This window comes from Corvus hawaiiensis, chromosome Z (assembly GCF_020740725.1).
Source record: "Corvus hawaiiensis isolate bCorHaw1 chromosome Z, bCorHaw1.pri.cur, whole genome shotgun sequence".
Classification (NCBI taxonomy): Eukaryota; Metazoa; Chordata; class Aves; order Passeriformes; family Corvidae; genus Corvus; species Corvus hawaiiensis.
Window position 1 is genome coordinate 64,356,808 of NC_063255.1, and position 22,751 is coordinate 64,379,558.

Below are 22,751 nucleotides of genomic sequence, written 5' to 3' on the forward strand. Positions count from 1 at the left end.
CATTAGGGGTTACATTCAGCTTGTTGTTAAATGTGATTTTCATCTCCACTCAAGCAATCTGAATTTTAACTTTTAACAGTTGGCCTCAATTTTTGTAATGTATCCATATGAATTTGAAGCTCTGATCTGAGAGATTAAAGAGACATCAAATAGCTGTTTCTACTAATCTTGCAATGAGATCAAATTCCACTCATTCTTCTTTCACTATGACACAGATGTAGTTTTGCTATTACACAAAGGACTTCCCTCGGCCTTAAAATATACTCAGTGAAAACTGTGTATGATGCCATAATTTTTATATAGCAGCCTTTTACAGTGTAAATGAGTTAACAGGGGTCAAGGTATTAAATCAAAACCAAAGAATAAAACTCAAAAAGGTTTTTTTAATTTTATATTTCATTCCTAATACATTTTTGAAATATATTGATAAAGTATATTTGAGGAATATTATAAAGACACTGTAAATTTCTGGGGAGGTGGCACACTCAGAATAATTTTATTAAATGAAGTATGTCTTCTAAAACTGATGGCTATGATGCTGTTACCTGCACATAAATTTTTAAATACAAGTCTGTATCCTCTTCCCACCTTCAGTGTCTCCAGTCAAATACCTCTAAAGTTTCATGAAGAGAACTCTCTTCAGGTTTTGGAAAGAGTTCTCTGTTCAACAGTAAACAACCAGTCCAGAGTTAACTTCGCCTTTGGATTCCAAATAGATACACATTTATAGAATGGTTTTAGGGCTGTAATCATACTGCAGCACAAGACATAGTCTGCTGCTTGCAGGTGCTCTGTCTCCTGAATGTTTCTGTTAGTGCACAGTGTTAGCCAATATAATTATTTAGCAACTCTGTTTCTGTCCATCACTTCAAAAACTGGTCATTGGAGACATGCTAAAAGCAAAATACTCCTTTTGTCTGAATATTTTGAAGTATTAAAAGTAAATTGTCTCCCCTACTACAAAAGGTATCCAAACAATAGTATATTAAGCAGATGTGCAACTGCTTCTGGAGTTACTAATTACATTTATGGAACCAAAATAACAATCTTCAAATCTATTACCAAAAAAAACAACCAAAAAAAAAAAGGAAATATTCCACATATGAGCAGGTAAGATTTGCTCATCAGTAGTGTGAAGAGATTGTCATTCACTGAGAATGGGGGACATATTTTCCATCTGCTATTTACTACGTGTACTAGAACTGTTCGGGCAAATGTCCATATGTATTTATTTATTTTTCTATTTTCAGCTTTTTACTCTAATTTGTTAAACAGCACTGATCTGGCAAATTACGTCTGAGAAATTATGACTGCAGTTTTAGCAGCCTGTGGTCCTCTATGAGCTTTCATTTCTGTAAAAATGTAGTATATAATTGGATTTTTTTTTCAAGAGTAACCTGAATGCAAGCTTAGTGCTAGATTTTGATAGACTTACTGACTGTACAAGAGCAATGACAAGACAGTTGGGATATTTAACATATTGCTTAGAGAAAACAGTGAAATTTAATTTCTGAGCGAAATGAATTCACTGTGGCTACAGGAGTTAGATGGGAAAAATATGTTTAAAAAAAGCAGGCAAACAAGCAATTCTTATGGATACAGAAAATTTTATATTTCTAGAATATATGGAGGTTTGAGTGCAACAAGTATGATAGTGAGAAAAGAAAATGAAGGTAGAGGGCATCAGTCTAATTATGAACATATATGCAAAAAATATTGAAGAGGATGTTGTTAAAGGATATGCAGTGCAAAGAGGACAACCAAGAAATGACTGTGTCTTCTGAAGTGCAAAGAGTAGTAACTCAAATAAAGGTCAACTATGCTTAATTCCCTTTGTCCATAGAAACCTTTGTGAACAGACTTGGACCACTAAGCTCATGATTTACAATACTACTTAGACATTTTAATTACAATCACAGAGAAATTATGACTGCAGTTTCCAAAAGAATTTTATGGGGAGAAGTCTTGCCCTTCTTTAAAACAGACATTATTAGATAGTGTGGATAAGTTGCATGGGTTGGTTTGAAGTGTATTTAACTGTGCCAAAGACAAGGAATGCATGTGTGAACTCTTTATTATTTGTTGCTAAGTTGTATAAAGGTTATTGCCTCTGCATTTATTATTCTTAAAATCTGAAAGCAAAGATATTTCATAGACAGGTTTTTGGATCATATATTAGAATATAGCCAAAAGGTCATTGCAGCTTAGTAAGTAACAGTGATAGATGGGAAAAATACTGACAGAGTACCTTTTATTGACATCAGACATACTTTCGATACAATAGCCAATACAGATGAGGCCAATTAATAAATATACTGTGTGCGAGCTCACGGATTCACAGAATCAAAGGGCCACACCTCTGGAGTCTGCCTCATCCCAGCCTTGTTCAGAGCACGGCCACCTGCAGCAGTTTGCTCAGAGAGATATCCATGCAAGTTTCGTATAGCTGAGAATGGAAACTCAGTGACCTTTCTGGGCAACCTGTGCCCATATTCAGCTATCCTCACAGTAAAAACTATTTTTTCCTGCGTTGTGGTTGACTATGTCTTAGCAAATGGAACTGACTTGGCCATTAACCAGTTCAGTGTTCTCTGTCCTTGCAGCAGTGAAGCCACCCTGCAGATGCAGTGAAGGGAGACAGCTATTTTGGAGCAGATCGTTCCATCTATTAAACTTTATAAACAATCAAATCAAGAGATCCAAGTAAATTAGATAAATCTCACTTCCTGTTTGGCCATTTTCTTGTGGACAAGAAAATAAATCTTTTCTTTGTTCAAACATGGAGTATCGTATACAGCATAGTAAGATGTATATCCAAAATCTCAAACAAAAGCAAACCTAGCTAGATAGATGGTGTTAGATAGATAGATGTTTCACCCTAGACGAAATACCTAACCTTTAGGAGGTCTGCTTGAGTCACAGTTTACATATATTTTAAGTGTGTGATACAGGTTCAATTACATAGGATTTTGTTGATTAGGGACTTAGTTAGTGAGTGTTAAAGAGCTCTAGAAATTGTATAGTGTTTCTCAGAAATGGAAAAACTAGATAGGAGAGTGAATGTCCCCATGAGGCATCCTGTCATCTCATTCTTGTGTTTTGGATTTATTTTTCTTTTTTTTTTAACAAATGAATTTTTGTGGCTATTCCTCCTAGTTTTTAAGAAATCACAAATTCCCTAATTTCAGTTTTCCACTGATGAAGAGCAAAAAGTTTCTCATTATAGACCTTTCCATTTATAAGGAAGAGAAGTTAAAGCCACCTTGACAGACACTGTGTTGTTTGCTTTAATGAAGTGCAGCTTTTTGGTTGGTTCAGAAGACTGTAGCCTAAACTTAAATCTTTTGAACATAGTAACTCTGGCACTCTGAATTATAGCATCATAGATTAGTTTGGTTGGGTAGGGACCTTGAAAGGTCATCTAGTCCAGCCCCCTGCAATGAGCAGGGATGTCTTCAACTAGCTCAGGTTTCTCAGAGCCCCATCCACAGACCTTAAAAACATCTGGGGATGGGGCATCCATCACCTCTCTGGGGAATCTAGTTAATTAGTGTTTCATAGCCCTCATCATAAAAAATGTCTTCTTTCTAGCTAGTCTGAATCTACCGTCTTTCACTTAAAACCATTACCCCTTGTCCTGTCATTATGGGCACTATTATAAAAGCCTGTCCCCGTCTGTTTTATAAGCTCCCTTTCAGTACTGGAAGACTGCAGTAAGGTCTCCCAAAGCCTTCCTTTCTCCAGGCTGAAAAATCTCAGCTCTCTCAACCTTTCCTGTTCCATCCCCCTGATCATTTTTGTGACCCTTCTCTAGATCTGCTCCTACGGATCCATGTATTTCCTGTACTGATGACCCCAGTACAGGATGCAGCACTGCAGGTGGGGTCTCACCAGTGTGGAGTAGAGGGGAAAAATCACCTCCTTTGACCTGCTGGTCCCCTGCTGAATCTTGAGATATAAGAAGAAACATGCTTCTAAAGGGAAAAAAAAAACAGATGTTAAAAAAAAGCACAGAAATGCCAAACAGGAGAAAGGGAAATCTTAAGTGAAGAATTTCAAAGACTTTTTCATAATGTGTGTATCTGGTCATTCCAGAGTACAAGCTATTAAATGTTTGTAGAACCCCTGTTTATTATGATCAACACACAGAAAGATAAACACTGCATTTACAGTGTGTGTGTATAATAGAATATGTTGGTGAGAGATAATAAATTATTTTTCCTTTTTACCTGATCTTTATAGATCATAGATCACTACAGATCTCTACAGATCACTGCAGACCTCTAGTACATGACATTCATTCTAAATCTAAAAAGGCGTGTAATACTTAATTGAAAAAAGATTTATGGTGCCCTTGCTTTCCAGGGTACCTTTAAAAATTTCTTGTTACTTCATTACCTGGTTTTGTAAAATAGTTTTAGAAATTTTCTTTTATTATTTTTTTAAATTTAGTACAACTCTTATGTATCTCATGTATTTAACCTTGTTCGTCACTTCCTTTTCTCTTCCTCTTCTCCCTTTCTCTCCTTCCCATTCCAGTCTGCTCTCCACTTTCATTTTTCCTGTCCTCTCTCTTCTCATCCCTCTTCTCTCTAGAATGTAAGAGGGAGATACATCTCAGTGAGATGTAATTTTTCAATGTAATGTTAATATTACTTTCATGGCTCAAATTAAACACCCATTCTCCATTATCTCACTGGCTAAAATTTGAAGTCTCATTTCTTGGTAGATAGTGTTTAAAAGAGGTGTATTTTTCAACAGAAGATTCGCTTTGGACCTGACCTTGTGTCCTCCATTAATTCAATGATTTCCAAACATTGAATATTTTGATGAGCTGTCATTTCTTAATTTGGTTTAGTTATATATCTTTACTGCAAATCAAAATTTCTTGTATCTCCTGTTTTCATGCTTATCCTCTGTGCTATTGGTCAACTAATATTTCACCTTTTCTTCCCTCCTTGCTGCATTAAAATGGAGCAGTAAACCTGACAGGTGAGAAGTGAAAAATAATCACTCTTCATTTAATACAGAAAAGAAGAAAAAAGAGAAAAAAGAAATCATCATGATAGTGATCTAAGACAAAGCATCTGTCAGTCTTAAGTGAATGTAGGCCGTAATCTGTCAATATGAGGGCAACTGCAAGATTTGCTATGTTATTTACAGCACTGAAAAGTAATGTAATACAAGCAGCAAAGTTTAACTGGTTTGGGTTTTGGCTTTTTTTTTCTTTTTGTGTCTCCATGAGGCAAATTTTCAAGAGGTAGCAGAGCTCGACAATGCTTATATGGTTTTATTTGTGTTTTAGTGAAGTGAAATCGGTGGTTGTACACAACAACCAGAGTTCTTGGAGGAATACATGGTTGTAGTTGAAGTGTTAGCTGCTCTGAATGTTTGTAATGCTCCATACACATAAACTCAACGCTGACTTACAGTTCTACAAGTGAAAATGACACAGTGATATCATTTGTCCTTTGTGGAACTTTTTTTCCCCACCTATCTTGAAATCATTGCACAATCTGGAAGAATTGTGATGTCTTCTATAGGCTGGAGACATTAAAAAAACCCCAAGAATGATCCTCCAATTAATAATACATAATAAACCATTCTGTTATTCTATAAGTATTCAAAATATTCAGATACATGATTAGAAGAGATTTTAGTGCTTTTATTAGATTAATATGAAATTGTAGCCTGGTACTAACTTTCAAGTGGAAGAAAGTTAAATGGAGCTTGTCCCTGGACAGTCCCAGAAACTTAAGACTCCTAGACATAAAGAGAAGGAAATACAGGTTAAAAGACTTTCTGAAAGCTACATCACACATCTTTAGTGAGAAGAAAGAGTACCAGGGCATTGTGCTACTGTGATAGGGTTTGGAATAGTCAAAATCAAAAGAAAGGAATCTCAAATGAGTTTATCCATAATAATTTTGTGTAAAAAAGACTAAAAAAAAAATGAGATTTAAATTTTTATTGCTTCACTAAAGAGAAGTTAATACATATATTAAGGTATTTGCTGGAGAATAGATGGAGTGTTTTTACAGTAAAACATTTTTATTTTTTTTTCAATAAAACCATAGGACTAGTGACTTTCAAGGAATTCCTGCGGTGGTCTTGCTTTTGGCTTTTTTGCATAACTTTTGAAATCTCACTGTATGTCACCTGGTCTTCATTATTTCAAGAGCAGCAAGAAATTGACTGGAGTAATCAGATTTAGCATTGTCACATTGTAAAAAAAAAGCAGCATTGTGTTAACATAAATATTGGGCACCTGGAAAATATTCTGCTATCATTAGCCTTAAAATCATCTCAGTTCTGTTTTCGCATAGCTCTTCCTCTGTTTGCTTCTTCATTTTATATTAGATAAAAAACATCAGCCACATTATGTTTTCATTCAGGACCCCACAGATATCTCGTGAAGAAAGATGACACTTTCTGTATAAGAATGCAGACTGGTTACTCTTCATGTAACATGGTTCTCCATGTTTTACATCAGATAATGCTACATACAGATAATGGGAGTCAGTTTTAACAAAAATATCAGTCAGAACACACGTGGACTCTGCTTCTCTCTGGAGAAAGGGAAAAACAGACAACTTTCTTTCTCTTTCTTTCTTTTTCTTTCTCTCTTTCTCTTTCTTTCTCTTTCTTTCTCTTTCTTTCTCTTTCTTTCTCTTTCATTCTTTCAGTTTGTTTTTTATTTTCCTTCCTTTGCAGTGAAAGTCTTAATTTGATTAGAAATATTCATACAGATCTAAGCTTTAAATATATGTAGATGTGATCAGACATATGAAGATTACATAGTTTAGCTCTTAAAGAGATGAGAGGAAACAGAGCAAATTCTTACTTCCTAGAATGTAAAAAGAATAGATGTCTTCTGGAATTGATGTCTTCTGTACTGTTCTCTCTCATATTAAAAATACCTAAAGAATGCAAGTTTTTTTTTATATAATAATGCAGAGCTCTGTGTATAAAATAAGAAATATTTAATGACAATAACTTGGGGTGTTCTAGCTCAAGAGTTGGCTACTTTTTTATAAACATATAGTTAGGTAGCATTTAAAATAATGAATTGTCTGAATTTTTATAAGTTTAATGTTATAATAGTAAAGTATTAGGATGGAGGAGCAGTTTAGGGCAGAATGCAGCTATTTTCTCTCTGACCATTTTGCCATTTCAAATTGTAGGTTTTCCTACCCACCATGCATAATTATATTACCTTTACACTGGATCAAATATTTTTTCAGAAATAAACATCTTGCCTTCAGAATATAATTCTAACCACTCAGGCACCTTTGTCAAGCTAACACGTCTATCATCTGTTCATGTGTATTCACCTTCTCCATGCAGGAAGAGGGCTGAATCTGATTCTAGAAAGAGCAGCATACCCAACAGCAAGGAGGTCCCCTCTCACCATCCCACAGACCCAGTGGAGCTGCGACGCCTTAACTTTCAAACTCCGGGTAAGAGACAGTAATAATTCACTGAGAGCTCTGTGGTCACAGGCTGATTACTGATCCCGTTACAGAAAAGAAAGATCGATTGTTTGGAAGTATGTATTTTGATTGGGGGGGGTTGGAGTTTTTTGGTGGGTTTTTTTGCTGCAAAATATATTTCTTTGTTAGCTTTGGAAGTAATTCTGTAATTTATTTAAAAGAAAAGCCTGCATGAAACAAAATTGAATTTTTGTAAAGAAGAGCCCAAAGACTCATAGGCTGTCTAGATGTGTTTTATGTGCTAAAATTGCAAGTTAAATCTAATAATACTAGAAAATATTTCTGGGAAATGTACATCCCTCTGTTTATTAATGATATTTTTATGGACACTTCTTTGAAAATAAGCTTCCCTTTTATCTACTGCATTATCAGGTAATATGTTAACATCATTGTGAGTTCCACTGGTTTGCAAATGTACAATACAGAGGAGAAATACATAACTAGATAAATGGTCTTGTCTTTGAAAATAAGGCTACATGTTATGGTCAAGGAGGATATTAATATATCAGTAATTCTGAGGTCAGAAGCAACACATTCCCAAATATTTTATTGAATGATTTTTTTCATTAATCACTGTTAAAGCTGTATAATCTAATAGTCAAGAAGCACTAAGAGACAAATACTTTAAATTGTATTTTTACCACCTTTGTAGGAGTCAACTTTACTTAAATTGGCTTTGTTTTGATCAAATTATATCCCAGTAGACTTGTTTTCTATTACAATATGTTTGCACTGAGTCTGATGCTAATTAGGTGCTGAATCTTCATGAGCCTCGTGTTTTTGTCAAACTTAACTACATTAAGTACAAAAGGTAGTGAATTCAAGTCCATAAAAGAAGGAAAGTAAGTGCTTGAGATGCTGAGGATTTGCTGCTGAAGTTGAGATACTAAATTCTACTTAAAGGGTTAAGTGAATTCCTGTCTTCTAAACAGTGACTGCATTGAGATAATGTTGCCCCAGAAGGAGTGTATCTGCAGAGTAATGGACGTGTCTAAAGACCCACACTTCATGCACATGGCAGAAGTAGAAAGGGAAGAGTCTGGAGGCTTGAGTATTGTTCCAGCCTTGCTTTTTCAGTCTGTTCCAGTACACTGCTCCTAGCACCTGGGGCAAATTAGGTGTGTTTTAGGAGCATGTCTTCTAATTTAATTTCATCTTGGTGTGGCAATCCTGTTGACATGCTCTGGGACCTGTCTACCATAGGAGCTTAAATGTAGTAAATGAAAATAATTGAAAGTTTTTATTCAGTGTCCTTCTGAGGCTACAATTTTAATGTAGGCTCATTATTTCTGGGTAGAGTTTTCATCTGTTACTCAGCACTTTCATAAAAGTTTTAAAGGGTTTTACAGTGAAAGAAATGTTCATATAAATCTTTGAAACATGGGAAGAAAAAGTATTGTTCTTAATATGTCTAGCTTATGCCTAAAACAAGTAGTTATTTGTATACAGTTATATACTGACTAGAGTAAATGGCTTAATAGAATCACAGAATTTTTTTGTTTGAGAAAGATCTCTAAGATCATTGACTCCAACCATTAACCAAGCACCACAATGTTCAACAATGAACCATGTCCTGAAGCATGACAAGCACATGCTTTCTGAATGCTCCAGAGCCAGTGATTCCACCACTTTCCTGAGCAGCCTGTTCCAATGCCTGATGACCCTTCCATTAGGAAGAATTTTTTCTTAATATTTAATCTGAACCTCCCCAGCACAGCTTGAGGCCATTTCCTCTTCACGTATCACTTGTTCCTTGGGAGAACAGACTGCCCTGCACATGGCTCTTTTCAGGCAGTTCCAGAGAGCAGTAAGGTCTCCTATCAGCCTACTTTTCTCCAGGCTAAGCACCCACAGCTCCCTCAGCTGCGTCTCATAGGACTTGTGCTCCAGACTCTTCATCAGCATTGTTGCCCTTTTCTGGACATGCTCCACCACCTCGATGTCTTTCTGTGAGTGAGGGGCCCAAATCTGAACACAGGACTCAGGGTGCAGCCTCACCAGTGCCATGTACAGGGGGACAATCCCTGCCCTGGTCCTGCTGGCCACACAATTGCTGATAAAAGGATGCCAGGATGATCTGCTCAATGACCTTCCCCAGCATCTGACAGGCCTGTAGTTTCCTGGATCCTCTTTCCGGCCTTTCTTGTTGATAGATGTCCTATTTGGAAGCCTCCAGTCTACTAAAACATCCCCAGTTAGGCAGGACTGCTGGTACATAAGTGAAGGAGGCTGAGTGAGTACTTTAATCAACTCTCTTGCTACCCTTGGGTGTATCTCATCCAGTCCCACACGGTTGTGTGTCTAAGTGTGTAGCAGGTTGCTGGCCATTTCTTCCAGGACTGGGGGGCTTCATTCTGCTCCCCATCCTTGTCTTCCAGCTCAGGGGGCTGGGTACCCACAGAACAGTTGATATCATTATTAAAAATTGAGGCAAAGAAGGCATTAATTACCTCAGCTTTTTTCCTCATCAATCATCACTATGTTTCCCTCTACATCCAATAAATAATGGAATAATAAGTAGATATATAAGCCTAATTTTCTGTGCTGTATTTATTTAGATGCATAATCTTACCTATCTATTTAGTATTCATCATAATTAAAATGAAACGTGAGGAAAAAAACCCTGCTGCCAAGTGCTAATATATAAAATTAATTTATTGTAATTAATTCTTAATTTACATTGAGATAGTAAAGTTATTAAGAAATGGCAGAATTTGTGGCACTTGTAGACACTGTAATTCCACCTCATTGATCTGAAAAGAACTGGAGAGGATTTAAGGCGTACTTCTTGCAGGGCTATGGTTTATCTGTGAAGTTTGCAGTTTTCTGTGAAGCTATTTGAGCAGAATATGATCTGTTTCTGCTAGGAACTCTTCTTCTTTCCTATAATCCTTTTCACAGGTTGGAGAACTAAAATTATTATTAAAAATACAGTACAGATATCAAATTATGATCTTTTTCCTGTTATTGTACTATGTAAGACTCCTGGACACAGCTCAGGCCATTATACTACTCAGCATACAACCAAATATCAAGGAGAAAAATCTTACCCCAGAAGATTTGTCTTACTCTGTTACACTTGCTAATTAACATGTTCTTAGTATGTAAACAGTCACAGTGAAGTCAAGGTACAGTTCTTGTGCACAATTTCAAAAGCCGAATTTCCCTTAACTCACATTAACTTCGATTAGGGCTACCATGTCATTAAAATCTGGCTAAATTTAGCTTAGATGTTTAGATCCTGCTGGAATGTTTATCCAACTCCCAACCAGCAACACACCATCAAATAACATGCAATAGGAAATTTTTTAGGATGATCCTAGAGAAACTACAGAAAGGATATACATTACAGATACCAGATTTGTTGGGTTTGTTGGACTTTCACTTTCAGATGTATGGGTTTTACTTTCTACATGGTAGCAGAACTAGATAGTGGGGTACCGCAGAGGAGGGAACTAAGGGAAGGGCTGATGTGGTTGTGTGTTAGGTTCTTTTTACTGACAAATCTGCTGTCGCCCTCATCCAGTGAGGCATTTCTCAACATTGCCTACAGATAAAATAAATGACAGAGCGGTGAAGGTACTTTCAGTACAAGTGCATCAAGGTAGATGATTTGCCATAATTGTTATTTTAATTATTTATTTCTTTAGATTATTAAAGCATCCACAGTTTGCTTGGAGCTTTCCCGGCTTCCAGTGGGAGAGGAAAAAATTTTCAAATGGATCTGTAATGTACAGAAGTGTTAGAGAAAAAAGTTCTAAATTATATTGGCATATCTGGACTGGCAGTTTTCACTTGGAGAGGTGAATGAGACACTCCTATAAAATTATCAATTGTCATAAACTTTAGTATATTAAAAGATTTCTAAACAGCCTCATTCCAAAAATGCTATCAATCATATATTTTGTATATAAGACCTGAGCAGGTATAGATATCAAAATAATTTGAAAGCTAAGTCCTTGGGGTAAATTTGAATTTCTAGCCACAATTAATAAATTATTCCCAATACAGGTGATTAGGTATAAATTTTTGACAGAAAATATGGGAAAGCAATATTTTATCTTTGGTGATATTTAGAGATTCATTTCAGCACAAATACGTTTTACTTATCATAAAATTGTCAATTCAGCATGAAGATGTCATAAAATTTCTCAGTCAAAACTACCAGCACAGGAAATGTCTTGCTTTCCTTTCACTTTTTATTGTCATGTCATTAAAGAACTACATTCTTCAATAATCTAAAGAGACCTAAAGAGCTCTAACCTAAAGAGTTTCCCATCTTACCTTGTTCAGCAAGGATCCAATTCATTTCTGGATTCCCCCCTCATTGGATGGAGTAACTCCATAGATAAATTACACATTTTGCTTTGGCATTTGGAATAGCCCACTGTTCTGTATCTGAGAACAAGATCCCATGCCTGTGTGTGTTATCCAAAAATGTGTATGTGTTAGATAAGCCCATATGCCAGTGAGTGGGTCACAGCAGTGCCAAGTTCTCTTTGAGTAAACATGAAAATACCCAATCTCAGTAGGATTTCATTTTTAAGTCTGTTATTCTTCCATAACTGGAATAACTGAGGAAAAGTCTATCACTTTCTTACCATTCTACAAGTTTCCTGTGAAACACGGGATTAAAATCATTAACCTGGTGCACAAATTTTAGAAGTCTCTATGCCACGTGGGAAACTTAAGATAAAGAAGGGGTAATAATTATACCTCACAAAAGGTTTCATCAAATAAGGTAGCCTGGTCTTGCAGAGGAAAATTAACTGAAATTAAGTTGTTTGAGTGGGTTCTGAGAGATCCAAGGCTCAGGGAGACTTCAATCTGCCAATCAGCCAGAGAACTAAATTGAGTCATGCCTCAAAAGTGACTGATTTTTTTATCCTCATTTAACTATAAGATGTGTCACACTTACAAGTAATTTTTGTAATTGGGTGCCAATTAAACTATTATCTCATTATATCTTATGAAATAAATAAGATGCTTTGAAATACAAGAAAAATAAATAGAGCTATTACAGCTCTAAGTTAAAGACTTTTTTTTTTTAATTAGATAAGTGCTCAATAAACACTTATTCCCTGAGTTGCTAAGGAATTTCCACAAACTTTTTTTCATGATAAAGCAGAAAAACTATAAAACATGTTCAGAGGAAAAGGGTGCAAGTAAAAAAAAGGTGGGAAAAGTGATGTCTGGATTTAGTCACCTGCTTTGCAAGACAGCAGGAAACTTCTTTGTGTAGCTTATCCTCTCAACCACCATTTGTGAGAATCATGGCAATGCTGAAGGAAATACTATGCTTTGTTTCTGTGGCAAAAACAGCCTAAAATGCTTTCTCATAATGAGTTTGTCATATATCATGTTCATAGCTCTTCATATGAACATGTCTCAGATGGAGGGCTAAGGTACCTGAAAGAGGTACAGGCTTCAGATGGATTTTAGACCATAGTTTTTGTGACATCTTATTGTATTTAATATTTTTAGATCAGGATCTGAAAATTAAGTTTCCCCTTTTCTCACTATAGGTGACCTTTACATGTCACTCAGAAGTGGTGCTTCTGCTATGAGGCTATGGAGATCCTAAGTCTCCTTGTTAGAGCTCAGTCTGTGATACAGAAGAACAGAAACTGTTTTCATTCCAGAATAGTTGATCAAGTTTTGAAGAACGTAAAATCTTCTGGAATAAAAGTGGCAAAATTTTACAATGTTATAGTTACATCTGCAATTATTTTAAAATAGCTGTTGCAGAATGATATATTTCTCTAGAGATGGTCTTGTAAATTTACCTCTGTAATTTCATGTTCTGGCCTAGCTCCGACTCTGTGAAAAAGAAATTTTAAAGTAACAGTAATTTTTTGTCATGTACTAGAGACATTCTTGATAAATTTTCATGAATGCTGAATTCCTGCTGAATACCTGTTGAATCAGGGTTATCCTTACTTTTTTCCATTTCCCATGTCTGAATTTTAAGTAGCTATTTTTTTTTTCTATCCTTTTGATAAGGATAAGTCTCAACAACCACCATTACTGATTCCTTCCTTTTCTATAAAGAGATATCTTAGTCAACATAGATTGGTATGTAGAAGGTGTTCTGTGTTATTAAATAAAAATGAGGAGTTTGTAAAGTCACAGACAATTAATTCAGTGTGGACCTAAAGTAGCCCTCATTTCCTAAAGAAATTTCTGTGACAATCATGTGTCACATTTTCACTTCATGTAGACTGTAGTCTGTATACTAGCAGATTTGCTCTTTGGTTAAGTTCTAATGTTGTTCTTGTTTATTGTGGGTATGCCAACCTACAGTTCCAAATTGGTAAATAAATGTGTGTTTCATAAATGTTTCTAAAAGCCCTTATCATAAAACCCTGACAACAAAAGAAATCCTAATTTCACGCACTATTGACAAGCCTAAAACACCCACTTGATTAGCTGGGATAAAGGAATATAATTAACAGGTTTAATGTCTGTAAATATGCAGATGAATTCTGACCTTGCTCTCTTAGATCTTCCTTGAAATTTTGGCACAAATGTTATTTCATGTTCCTTAATCATATATTTACCACAGATTAACCAGAAGATAAGTCAACACTGTAATCAAACCATACATTGTTATTTAATTCATGTAAAGGGGTTTCTGCTAGGCTGCATAGGATCACTTACATTTGGCAATCTTCTACCAAATCTGGAAATAAAAATTTTTAATGGGTACAATTTCAACTGTGTTTTGCATGTGGTGATTTTGGGGGTTTTCTTTTCTTTGAGTTTCCAGGTGGTTTTTATCTCTTTTTTTTTTAAAAAAAAAAAAAAGAGATACCCTATTTAAAAGAGATTCTGAAAGCATGTTTTCAGCATGGTATTTCTTTTGACTTTTTAGCATGTCACAGGATCTGTTGTAGTTTAGCTGTATCTTGTCTTTAAGTTTTTGTGTTGTCATATGTTATGTTGATTGGTGTGGGAGTGTGTCATCAAATAAGTGTATTTTATTATTTGTAGCCACAAGAAGAAGTGAGTTTAGATGTATTTTAAGTGGGATCTTTTGAATAAAGTTCTACACCTGCTCAATAGGAGCCTCATGCTTTTGCATGAGATGTGATGACATCTTAGATGTTCATTCATAGCATATTCTGTTATGATTCACAGACTGATTACATAACAAAAGTCCTCCAGCAGTTCTTTTAAAAAACAGCTACTTTAATCATATCAGTAGAGCACATTTTATATATTTAAAGTATGAAAATAGACCAAATGCAATTACTTCGTAAGTTACCTGCCAAATATTATTTGAGGAAATTTATTCAAAGTGTGATTGCTGAAAATGAGTCGTAGAGGAAGGATTTATATGCAGTTAAAATTTGTCATTTTCTGAAGTTGTAAGTAGTTCCTCTTTTTGCCTTAGAAAAATTTTCCTTCTAATTTCATATTTTCACAAAGTGTTTAATGTGAAATCTCCCCTTGGAAATGTCAAGTGGCATGTAGAGAAGCATATAAACAAAATAATTGTAAAAAAGAAATCATGTTCAGCATCTCTAAAAAAATATTCCTTCACAGTAAGTTAATTATTATGATTTGTTTTCATGATGCTGGTGATTTAGTCAGGTTCATTGTGTGATGAGCGAGTCTCATACTCACTGGGTTTATGTCCTTTATGTTTACAGTAGGGGAACTGCACCTTTAAACATCTTAGTTGAGTTACCAGACACTGTTTTGTGCATGTCTGAAGTGCCTGTATGTACAAGATTGATTGATTATGATGGTCTATTGCTGTTACTAATTTGTTTCCCATTTCCGATTGGCTTTTACTTTTTACAGCTTTGAGCAGTAATTCAGTCCCCTACGCCTCCCTGATTGGCTCTGTGTCCTCCCTCTCTAGCCAAACTACCACTCAGTCCTTATATGATAATAACTCTCTCCCACGATTCGCTCGAAAAGGTCTAAACATCTTTGTCTCTATTATTTTCTCTGTTCAAGCACTGTTTTAGATGTACATCAGTCCACCTCCATTTCTGGATCAATCTAGAGTTCTCTTGTGCCTTTTCACTCACATATTTTCCATGGGGGTGCTTGATCTGGATCAATCAGTGTAGTTACTAGATGACTGTCACCCACACTCATTTTGACAGTAGCCAAGTCCTAAGTAAAATTTGTAAGAAAATGGGAGAGAAGCAGAGCTGCATCAAATAAGTTAGTACTTAGAGACTAATTTTTTAATTGAAATTTCTAAGGAATCTCCCCACTGATCTGAATATTCTGCTTTGTTAGTTGACTGACAACTTGCCTTAATGTCTTACCATCACAGATGTGCTATGAAGATTCCATGAAATATATATGCATAGGGTCATAAGAATTAGGGCCAGTGCTGCTGGACATTATTTTGGAGTCTGTTATGACGCTTGAAATGTCAAAGAATCCAAAACAAAACAAGAATTAAAAACAAAATTAATTAAAACACATGCTACAGTGTGACTGTGTTGTAGCCACATGGTCATTTTCAGCTATGTTTAAAGGAAATGCAGGTCAACTGTCTTAGGCATGCTCTTGAAAGTCACGGTGACAAAGCAAACTGCATTGTGCAACATGCCTTCCAGCTTGAGCCCCCTTGAGTCATCAGTGTTTTCCTTTTGTAATTTCAAGAGATCCTGGGGTTCACTAGCTTAACTTTTTCTTGCCAGCTCTGATTTCTTCCCAAAGCTGTTGAAACCTCACTTTCATTTTAGGTGTGATAGTATAAAATATGAAGAGAAGAATGTAAGCATTTTGGAGAAGGCTCATGAAGACTGACAGCTTGAAATAAATATGTTCACAAAATTTTGCCTGTCAAATCTTAAGCTGGCAGATTGTTCTAGTTGACCCCACATCTTTTCTGTCTTTTTTTTTTTTGCCTTGCTGTCCTAAACTCCCTTACACACCCATCTGTACTTCCGATTCCAAGCTCTTCTTCTTTTTCACTTAGTATCTTCATCAGTGGACAAAGATGTTTACACCTGAAGTAGATTGTAGGTACTTTTAGGGGTTGATAATGGGGTTTCAGATTAAGCACGTTTTAAGGTACTAGTGCAGTCAGCATGTGTGTCCAGCCAAACTGTACAACCCCTGCCTCTACAATCTGCTACTAGTGAAAACATTTTTGAAGTTCTAATTGTCTTACGTCTAATGTTGTCTTCAGTGGCTGTTGTCTAAAACCGGTGATGCATGTTGTTCTAGTCATTCATAGTTGCATGTCAGTCACCTCAGAATTCTGTGAAATATTTAAGTATTTCTAATTTAGAGTACGCAGTCAGTCTTCTAGACCTTGATGCATTATTATTATTATTATTATTAAAATTCAAGCTTTCCATTTCATTTTTTATGCTTTATTTTATAAGTTAGCTTTATGTTGGCTTAGGTTTCTTTTTTTTTTTTTACCGTTTCCTTTGCAGGTTCAGGTGTCTCTGGTTACCCTGGTAACCTTCATTATTCAAGTTCATTTTTCTTGATTATGCATAAGTCACTTTGTTTTCTGTCAAAACACTATTGTTTCCCCTTTAGGGTTCTTTCAATGTCTGTTTCTCAGCTCACATTTCCTCATCTAATTCAATAGAGTTTTCATTTCATGCATTGCGGGAGAAGGAGTTTGAAATGACATTAAGAGTCATTACTCAAAGCAGAGGTCAGCATCAGGTCTAACTGTCTCATTTTTCCATGCCTAGCTAAACTCATTGACTCGTATGACAGTAACTCTTTTCTCTACACTAGGAATGTTAGCTTTGGGAATATGCTTGGTGACTTCTTTTGATTTGGCTTCAGAATTCATCTATCCAGAGCATGTCCTGCTTTGAGTAACCAAACTATTTGCCTGCTTCTCTCACATATGACATCTTTACTACTTACACATTTGTAGACATTCTAACTACTGCATTTTCTAAATTTTAGAGCAATGACATCACTGCAGTTTACTTTAAATTTTGTTCTTCTGTCTTGTTCAACAGGTATGGCCAGTCACCCCCCAATACCTATCTTGGAACTTGCAGATCACATTGAAAGATTGAAAGCAAATGACAATTTGAAGTTCTCACAGGAGTATGAGGTAATTTTCCCCACTTCTTTACTACTCAAGTTGTCATGTTTGATTTTTCCCAAGACTTCTCTCTGATATGGTGCCAGGTTTGTATGATACTAAAACCAGGATAAAAAACTGTGTAAAACAACTACATTGGAGAGGTGGCTTCTTTGCTCATAAAATCCTGGTCTCTTTTTATAAGGATACCTGTCAGGCAGATTCCATGGACACATACTTGAAGTAGTATGTGAATGATACAGCACTTAATTGTTTTAATATACACAAATATCTATATTTCCTGCAGTTTAAAGATCCTTAGTTTATTTTAAAAATCTCCAGTGTAATGTTGGAGAACACATACAGCCAAAGCTCCAAAGAAGGTTCAGTCCACTGCTTTAATTTTGCATGAGATAAAAGGATTTGCAAGTGCATGGTGTCTCTTCTAATGGAACAGTTTCAGGACATTGTATTTTCCTCCTGTCAACAATAGCACTTTGATAAATTGTGAATGATGGACTAGAAGAGCATGAAAGATTTTAACTGGAAGAGAGTAATCATTTACAAGCCACCTTGTCAGTAACCCGTGGAGTATATAGGTATTGCTATAGTGGAGAGTAACAGCCTCTCAGGTCAGTAATTTGTGGCTAAACGGACATAGGGAGCCATCCATTAAACCCAGTAAATTATAGCTGTTTCTTTAATGCCAAAATATTGTCTATGTCAAAAAATACGTGAATCAAGTATGCACTGAACCATCAGTGAAGAAGTGTTTCTTTAGATCAGCTATAGGTGATCATGTCAGTGATCCAAGGATTAGCAGCTCCCAGAGGGATCACTGACAGTATTTTCTTCATAGTCTGTTGTGTCACTAATCCTTGCTTAAAACCCTCCAACACTTTGTTAGCATGGTGGAGTAAAAGCCTGTGTTGCTCTTATTTTTTTAAAGACTGCACATAAGTTGCATTCGAAGGTTCATACAGACATTGGCAGTGCAATAAGAAACACTAAAGATGACTTTCACATGTTATTTTCATAGTAACATGATACTGCATGGTACAGAAACCCTATACATTTCCATTGTATTTTAAAAGTCTTGACGGAAGATGTTAAAAATTAATACTAAGTGCTATGATAAAGAACTACAATTGCTTATTATTTAATTGAATGCACTATTCACAATGTCCTTAAGACTGCTTTAAAAAATAATCTCATGAGATACTAAAAGGAAAATACAGTTTCAACAATTCCTGGAAATAAATTTGTTTGACAAGCAATTTAGGATTGCTGTTTACTGTTGAAATCACAAAAAACATGGAAGAACCTTCTCAATTTTCTGTGTGTAAACCTTGTGTTCTTAAGTATGAAGATTGTAGCATATAAACAATCGGACAGGGAAATTTATGTAGCAGAATGTACACCATAATAAAAGATAACATTTGGTACAAATTTTAAAACCATTTCCTGTTGTACTATGGGCAAATTAATTGGTTTTTTCTTTGTAGGAAATTCCAAGTCATTTACAAGTCATATAATGTAGTATAATTGGTATACAAATAAACAGTTCAGCTGTATTACATCTTGAACATGGTGTGGAGATGACATGGTTTTCTTATGCTGTAAAAATTTTGTTGTTTTATGTTATGTCTTTCTTAATTAAGTAATTAAAATCATCTTGACAGTGTAATTTTAATAATTTATAACCAATATTGAAAGATACATTAAATCATTAAATTCTTACTATCTGTCCCTGCAGAAGTTTCTCTAGTCTATGTAAACAGGACAACTTTCACATTCCTTTTTTTTCTTTCATTTTTTCTTTTTTTCTTTTTTTTCTTTTTGTCTTTACTAAACATACTATCTGGAGCAGAATGGTCAGACATTCAAGATTGAAATATGGGCAACTGTGGTTCAACATTGAGCTTCGTTCCTGTTGCTTTGCCCAAGAAGGTTCAACATTTATCTTTGAAATTGCAGCTTTAGAGATACCTCTTCATTTCCATCTAGTCCAAGATTCACCCATTTTGAAATAGAATTAGTGAAAAGCACCATTATTTGGTTTCATGGTCTAGGCTAGGCAGTGGACTAAAGCTGTAGTTTGATGATCACTGTAAGTCATCTCCGTGTCTTGGCTGCGCATTCCTGTTGTCTCTCTTGTGCCAGTCCTGGCACTAGCACATGTGCAGCTGTTCAAGGATTATCTCAGGAAATAGATTCAGCTGAAAACTAATTGTTTTATTTTTCTTTGCTGTTTTCAGTTGGATCAGGTCCCTGAACTAGCTCACCACATGTCTGCTTAAGCTCTAGTGCCAGCAAAGGGAAGTGGTGGGTATATTTGTGGTCAGGGATTGGGACCTTCTACTTCAGCAGCAGTTCTCACCAACATCCCTTAAACAATCCCTTTTTAAATCTGATTGCAAGGCAGAAAGAGGTACAGATGGTAACAGTTCAGTTATTATCACTTCAGGTAATGCTAGAACTGGTGAGACAGAAGGAAAAAGAGCTACTCCTCATCTTCAAAATTTCGAGGTTTTCAGGAAACCACTGACCTTTATTGATACCAACAAAATCCTCCAATTAATTCCTGTCTAGGGAAGCAAATAGTTTTCATCAATTACTACTGATGATTTCTGTTTGGTTTTTTTTTTTTCAGTAATGCCCTTTCCTCCTTGGCAGTCAGTTATTTTATTTTATTTTTTATGGAATTGTTTGCATTGCATGGATGAAATTCTTCAAAGATATATTGATAGTATATAGTAACTGTTACGACAACTTTGTGATACCGTAAAATAAAATACATATTGATGGTTTTCTGATAAACTGACTTTTCTTCCTTCTATCAGGAAGTTAGCTCCATATCAAACAGATGATTCAATTATTTTTTTAGCACAACCTACTTTGATTGCCACTTCAAAAGAATTACTAGTTTCACCACACAAACACATCTTTTCATTTTCTAAGCACCCTTTTCAACTGTTCAGAAGTGCCTGAATACTTGTTCCTCTTCCATCCTTCCTTGTGTTCCATCCACTTACTTTTGATCAGAATTTCTGATCAAAATTCAATACAAGTTTGTTTTTTTCCTTTTGGAAGAGTATTACTTCTTGCCTGTTTCCACTTTCTCTTCAGACAGGCAAACCTCCCTGTCTCTTCAAAACTAGAAAAAGAGTCTCCTCTGCTGAGTTATACCCTCTGGCACTTTTTTCTAATGAAACCCTATAACTTCCTAACACTTCTGTGAAGAAAAATTCACCTGGACCATGAGTCAAGACAGTATTGCTTTCTTCAAATAATCCTAAAGTGAACCCACTGTTGTCCATTCACCTGACACAAAGCTTCACAGACAGGATGTTTACAGGGTGTTTCTGGTGCAAAACTTTTTTGTAGTGTTCAATATTTTTCCTTTTTTTTTTCCCTGAGAATATATTGCTTTCATTCCATGTGAAATTTAATTGAAAACAAACCTGAAATTGCCATTAAAGAAATAAGTCTAATCTCCCTTCACTCTGGTTCTGTAAGAAATATTCGGGGTAATGTGGTAAGTTGGGAAAGAGGTATTGCAAAAAAGTAAGTGATAGTATGCATGGTGGAAACTATATATCCTCAGAGGAAAAAAAAAAGGGAAGGAAAAGAGTGGAATGGCTTCATTGCTATGATCTGCTAAGAGGAGTATATTCTCTAGTGTAGAGCACCTTCTAGCTGCATAATGTCTTCTAAGGTTTAGTGTCATCAACTGGACAAGTTCTTTCTTCTACAAGTTTTCAGAAACTATTCCATAGTGTCTTCTCCAGGGCATTTCTTACTCCAGCTCTTACAGCATATGAGCAGAACAACAGAGATTTCTTCCATTGCACTTCTCTCGCAAGTTTACCTTGAATACCACCTTTAACAGGAGCCAAGCCTGAAGGATTAGGACTGTGGCAAGATTCAAATAAACTTAAAATTCATGTGTTGCATAAAGTGTTTCTGAAGTGTTAAAATAGATAGTGCTCCCTCTCAGTGAGGTTCGTTTCTACTTCAAAATAAATTTTTCATAATCCTTCATTAGTTTTTGGTTAGCTCACAATCCCCAAGCCTAAACAAAATGTGGTTTACCCTGTTAACATCACATATCATATAATTAATGTGACATAGTTCTTTCCTGTTCTCTAATTTAAAGACAGGATTGACCCCAGCTGATTATTGTGAAGCTTTTGCTGACTTCGGCAATTCCAGTGGGATTTTTGTGTAATGTAAGGGTCCATATGGACTGACAGCTGCTAAGAAAAACTCTGTGTTTATAAGAAACTGACCTTTATATTGTATCTCCTTCTTATCTGAGACTTGAGAATTTAAAAATAAAAAGTGGTCATGGAGATAAACTGAATAAAACCAGTAATGTTCTGCCTACTCTCTGATGTATTTGTAAAGTCATGGCATCCTATAAGACAGAATCAATAATCTATTTCTCCAAAGCATGTTTCTGAGACTTGTGTAAAATAATTTAACATTTATCATCTGAGATCTGTACATAAAGTTTTACACCCTTAAGGAAGCAGATTAATATTCATACTATTTTTGCATGAGAATCTGGCACTGCAACATAAAAATTACACTATCAGACTCTGTATGTTACTGTATGATTTACGGTGAATATATATATATGCACTGGTTAATAAATGTTACAAGAAGTTGCATATAATTTAATGTTTTCTCTCATCAGGTTTCTTTCTGTGAATTGCAGCCAGTCTTTTGCTTTAACACTGAGTATTGAAAAACATGAAGTTGAATTTTGACTTTTGTTTTTATTGTAGCTTTTCAGAATCAGTTGGTAGGATTTGTGATGGGAACACAGTTTACTGAATATATTTCTCTTTATGTATCTCAAGCTGCAACAACATAAACACTGGATACTAAAACACTGTAAATCTTGTACAGTAGAAGCACATATAAAATTTATAATCAATATAATACATTTTAGAAGTCCAGGAAGAACAGATAATCCACTGCATGAATCTCTATCAAAGAAACAGCTGCACTTAACTGCTATATCATTGTAGATAATAGTGACTCATGTGCAAAAATCAATTTTTTCTCAGCAAAAATATGGTTTTGTTCTTTTTCTTATAATAATTTCCTCTTTCTAATATTACGAACATCATTTATTGGTATTTTCTAACTTTACTTTCACAGGATGTGCTCCATTTATTGAGAAACAATTAGCGTAGTCAGTGAACGATGAAAAG

At 35.4% G+C, this 22,751-nt stretch overlaps 1 protein-coding gene across 50 annotated transcripts in view; it reads left to right on the top strand.

Annotated features, from left to right (window-relative positions):
• The window catches only part of PTPRD (protein tyrosine phosphatase receptor type D), a 1,183,457-nt gene that overhangs the window by 1,093,980 nt on the left and 66,726 nt on the right, over positions 1-22,751 (top strand). For 27 of the 50 annotated variants that reach the window (XM_048291456.1, XM_048291457.1, XM_048291455.1 and 24 more), the window contains 4 exons: positions 4,981-4,992; positions 7,348-7,460; positions 15,303-15,422; positions 17,459-17,556. In XM_048291456.1, the coding sequence (XP_048147413.1) occupies positions 4,981-4,992; positions 7,348-7,460; positions 15,303-15,422; positions 17,459-17,556 (343 nt within the window). The remainder of the gene's footprint in view (positions 1-4,980; positions 4,993-7,347; positions 7,461-15,302; positions 15,423-17,458; positions 17,557-22,751) is intronic. The other 23 variants (XM_048291479.1, XM_048291480.1, XM_048291498.1 and 20 more) reach the window with 3 other exon arrangements.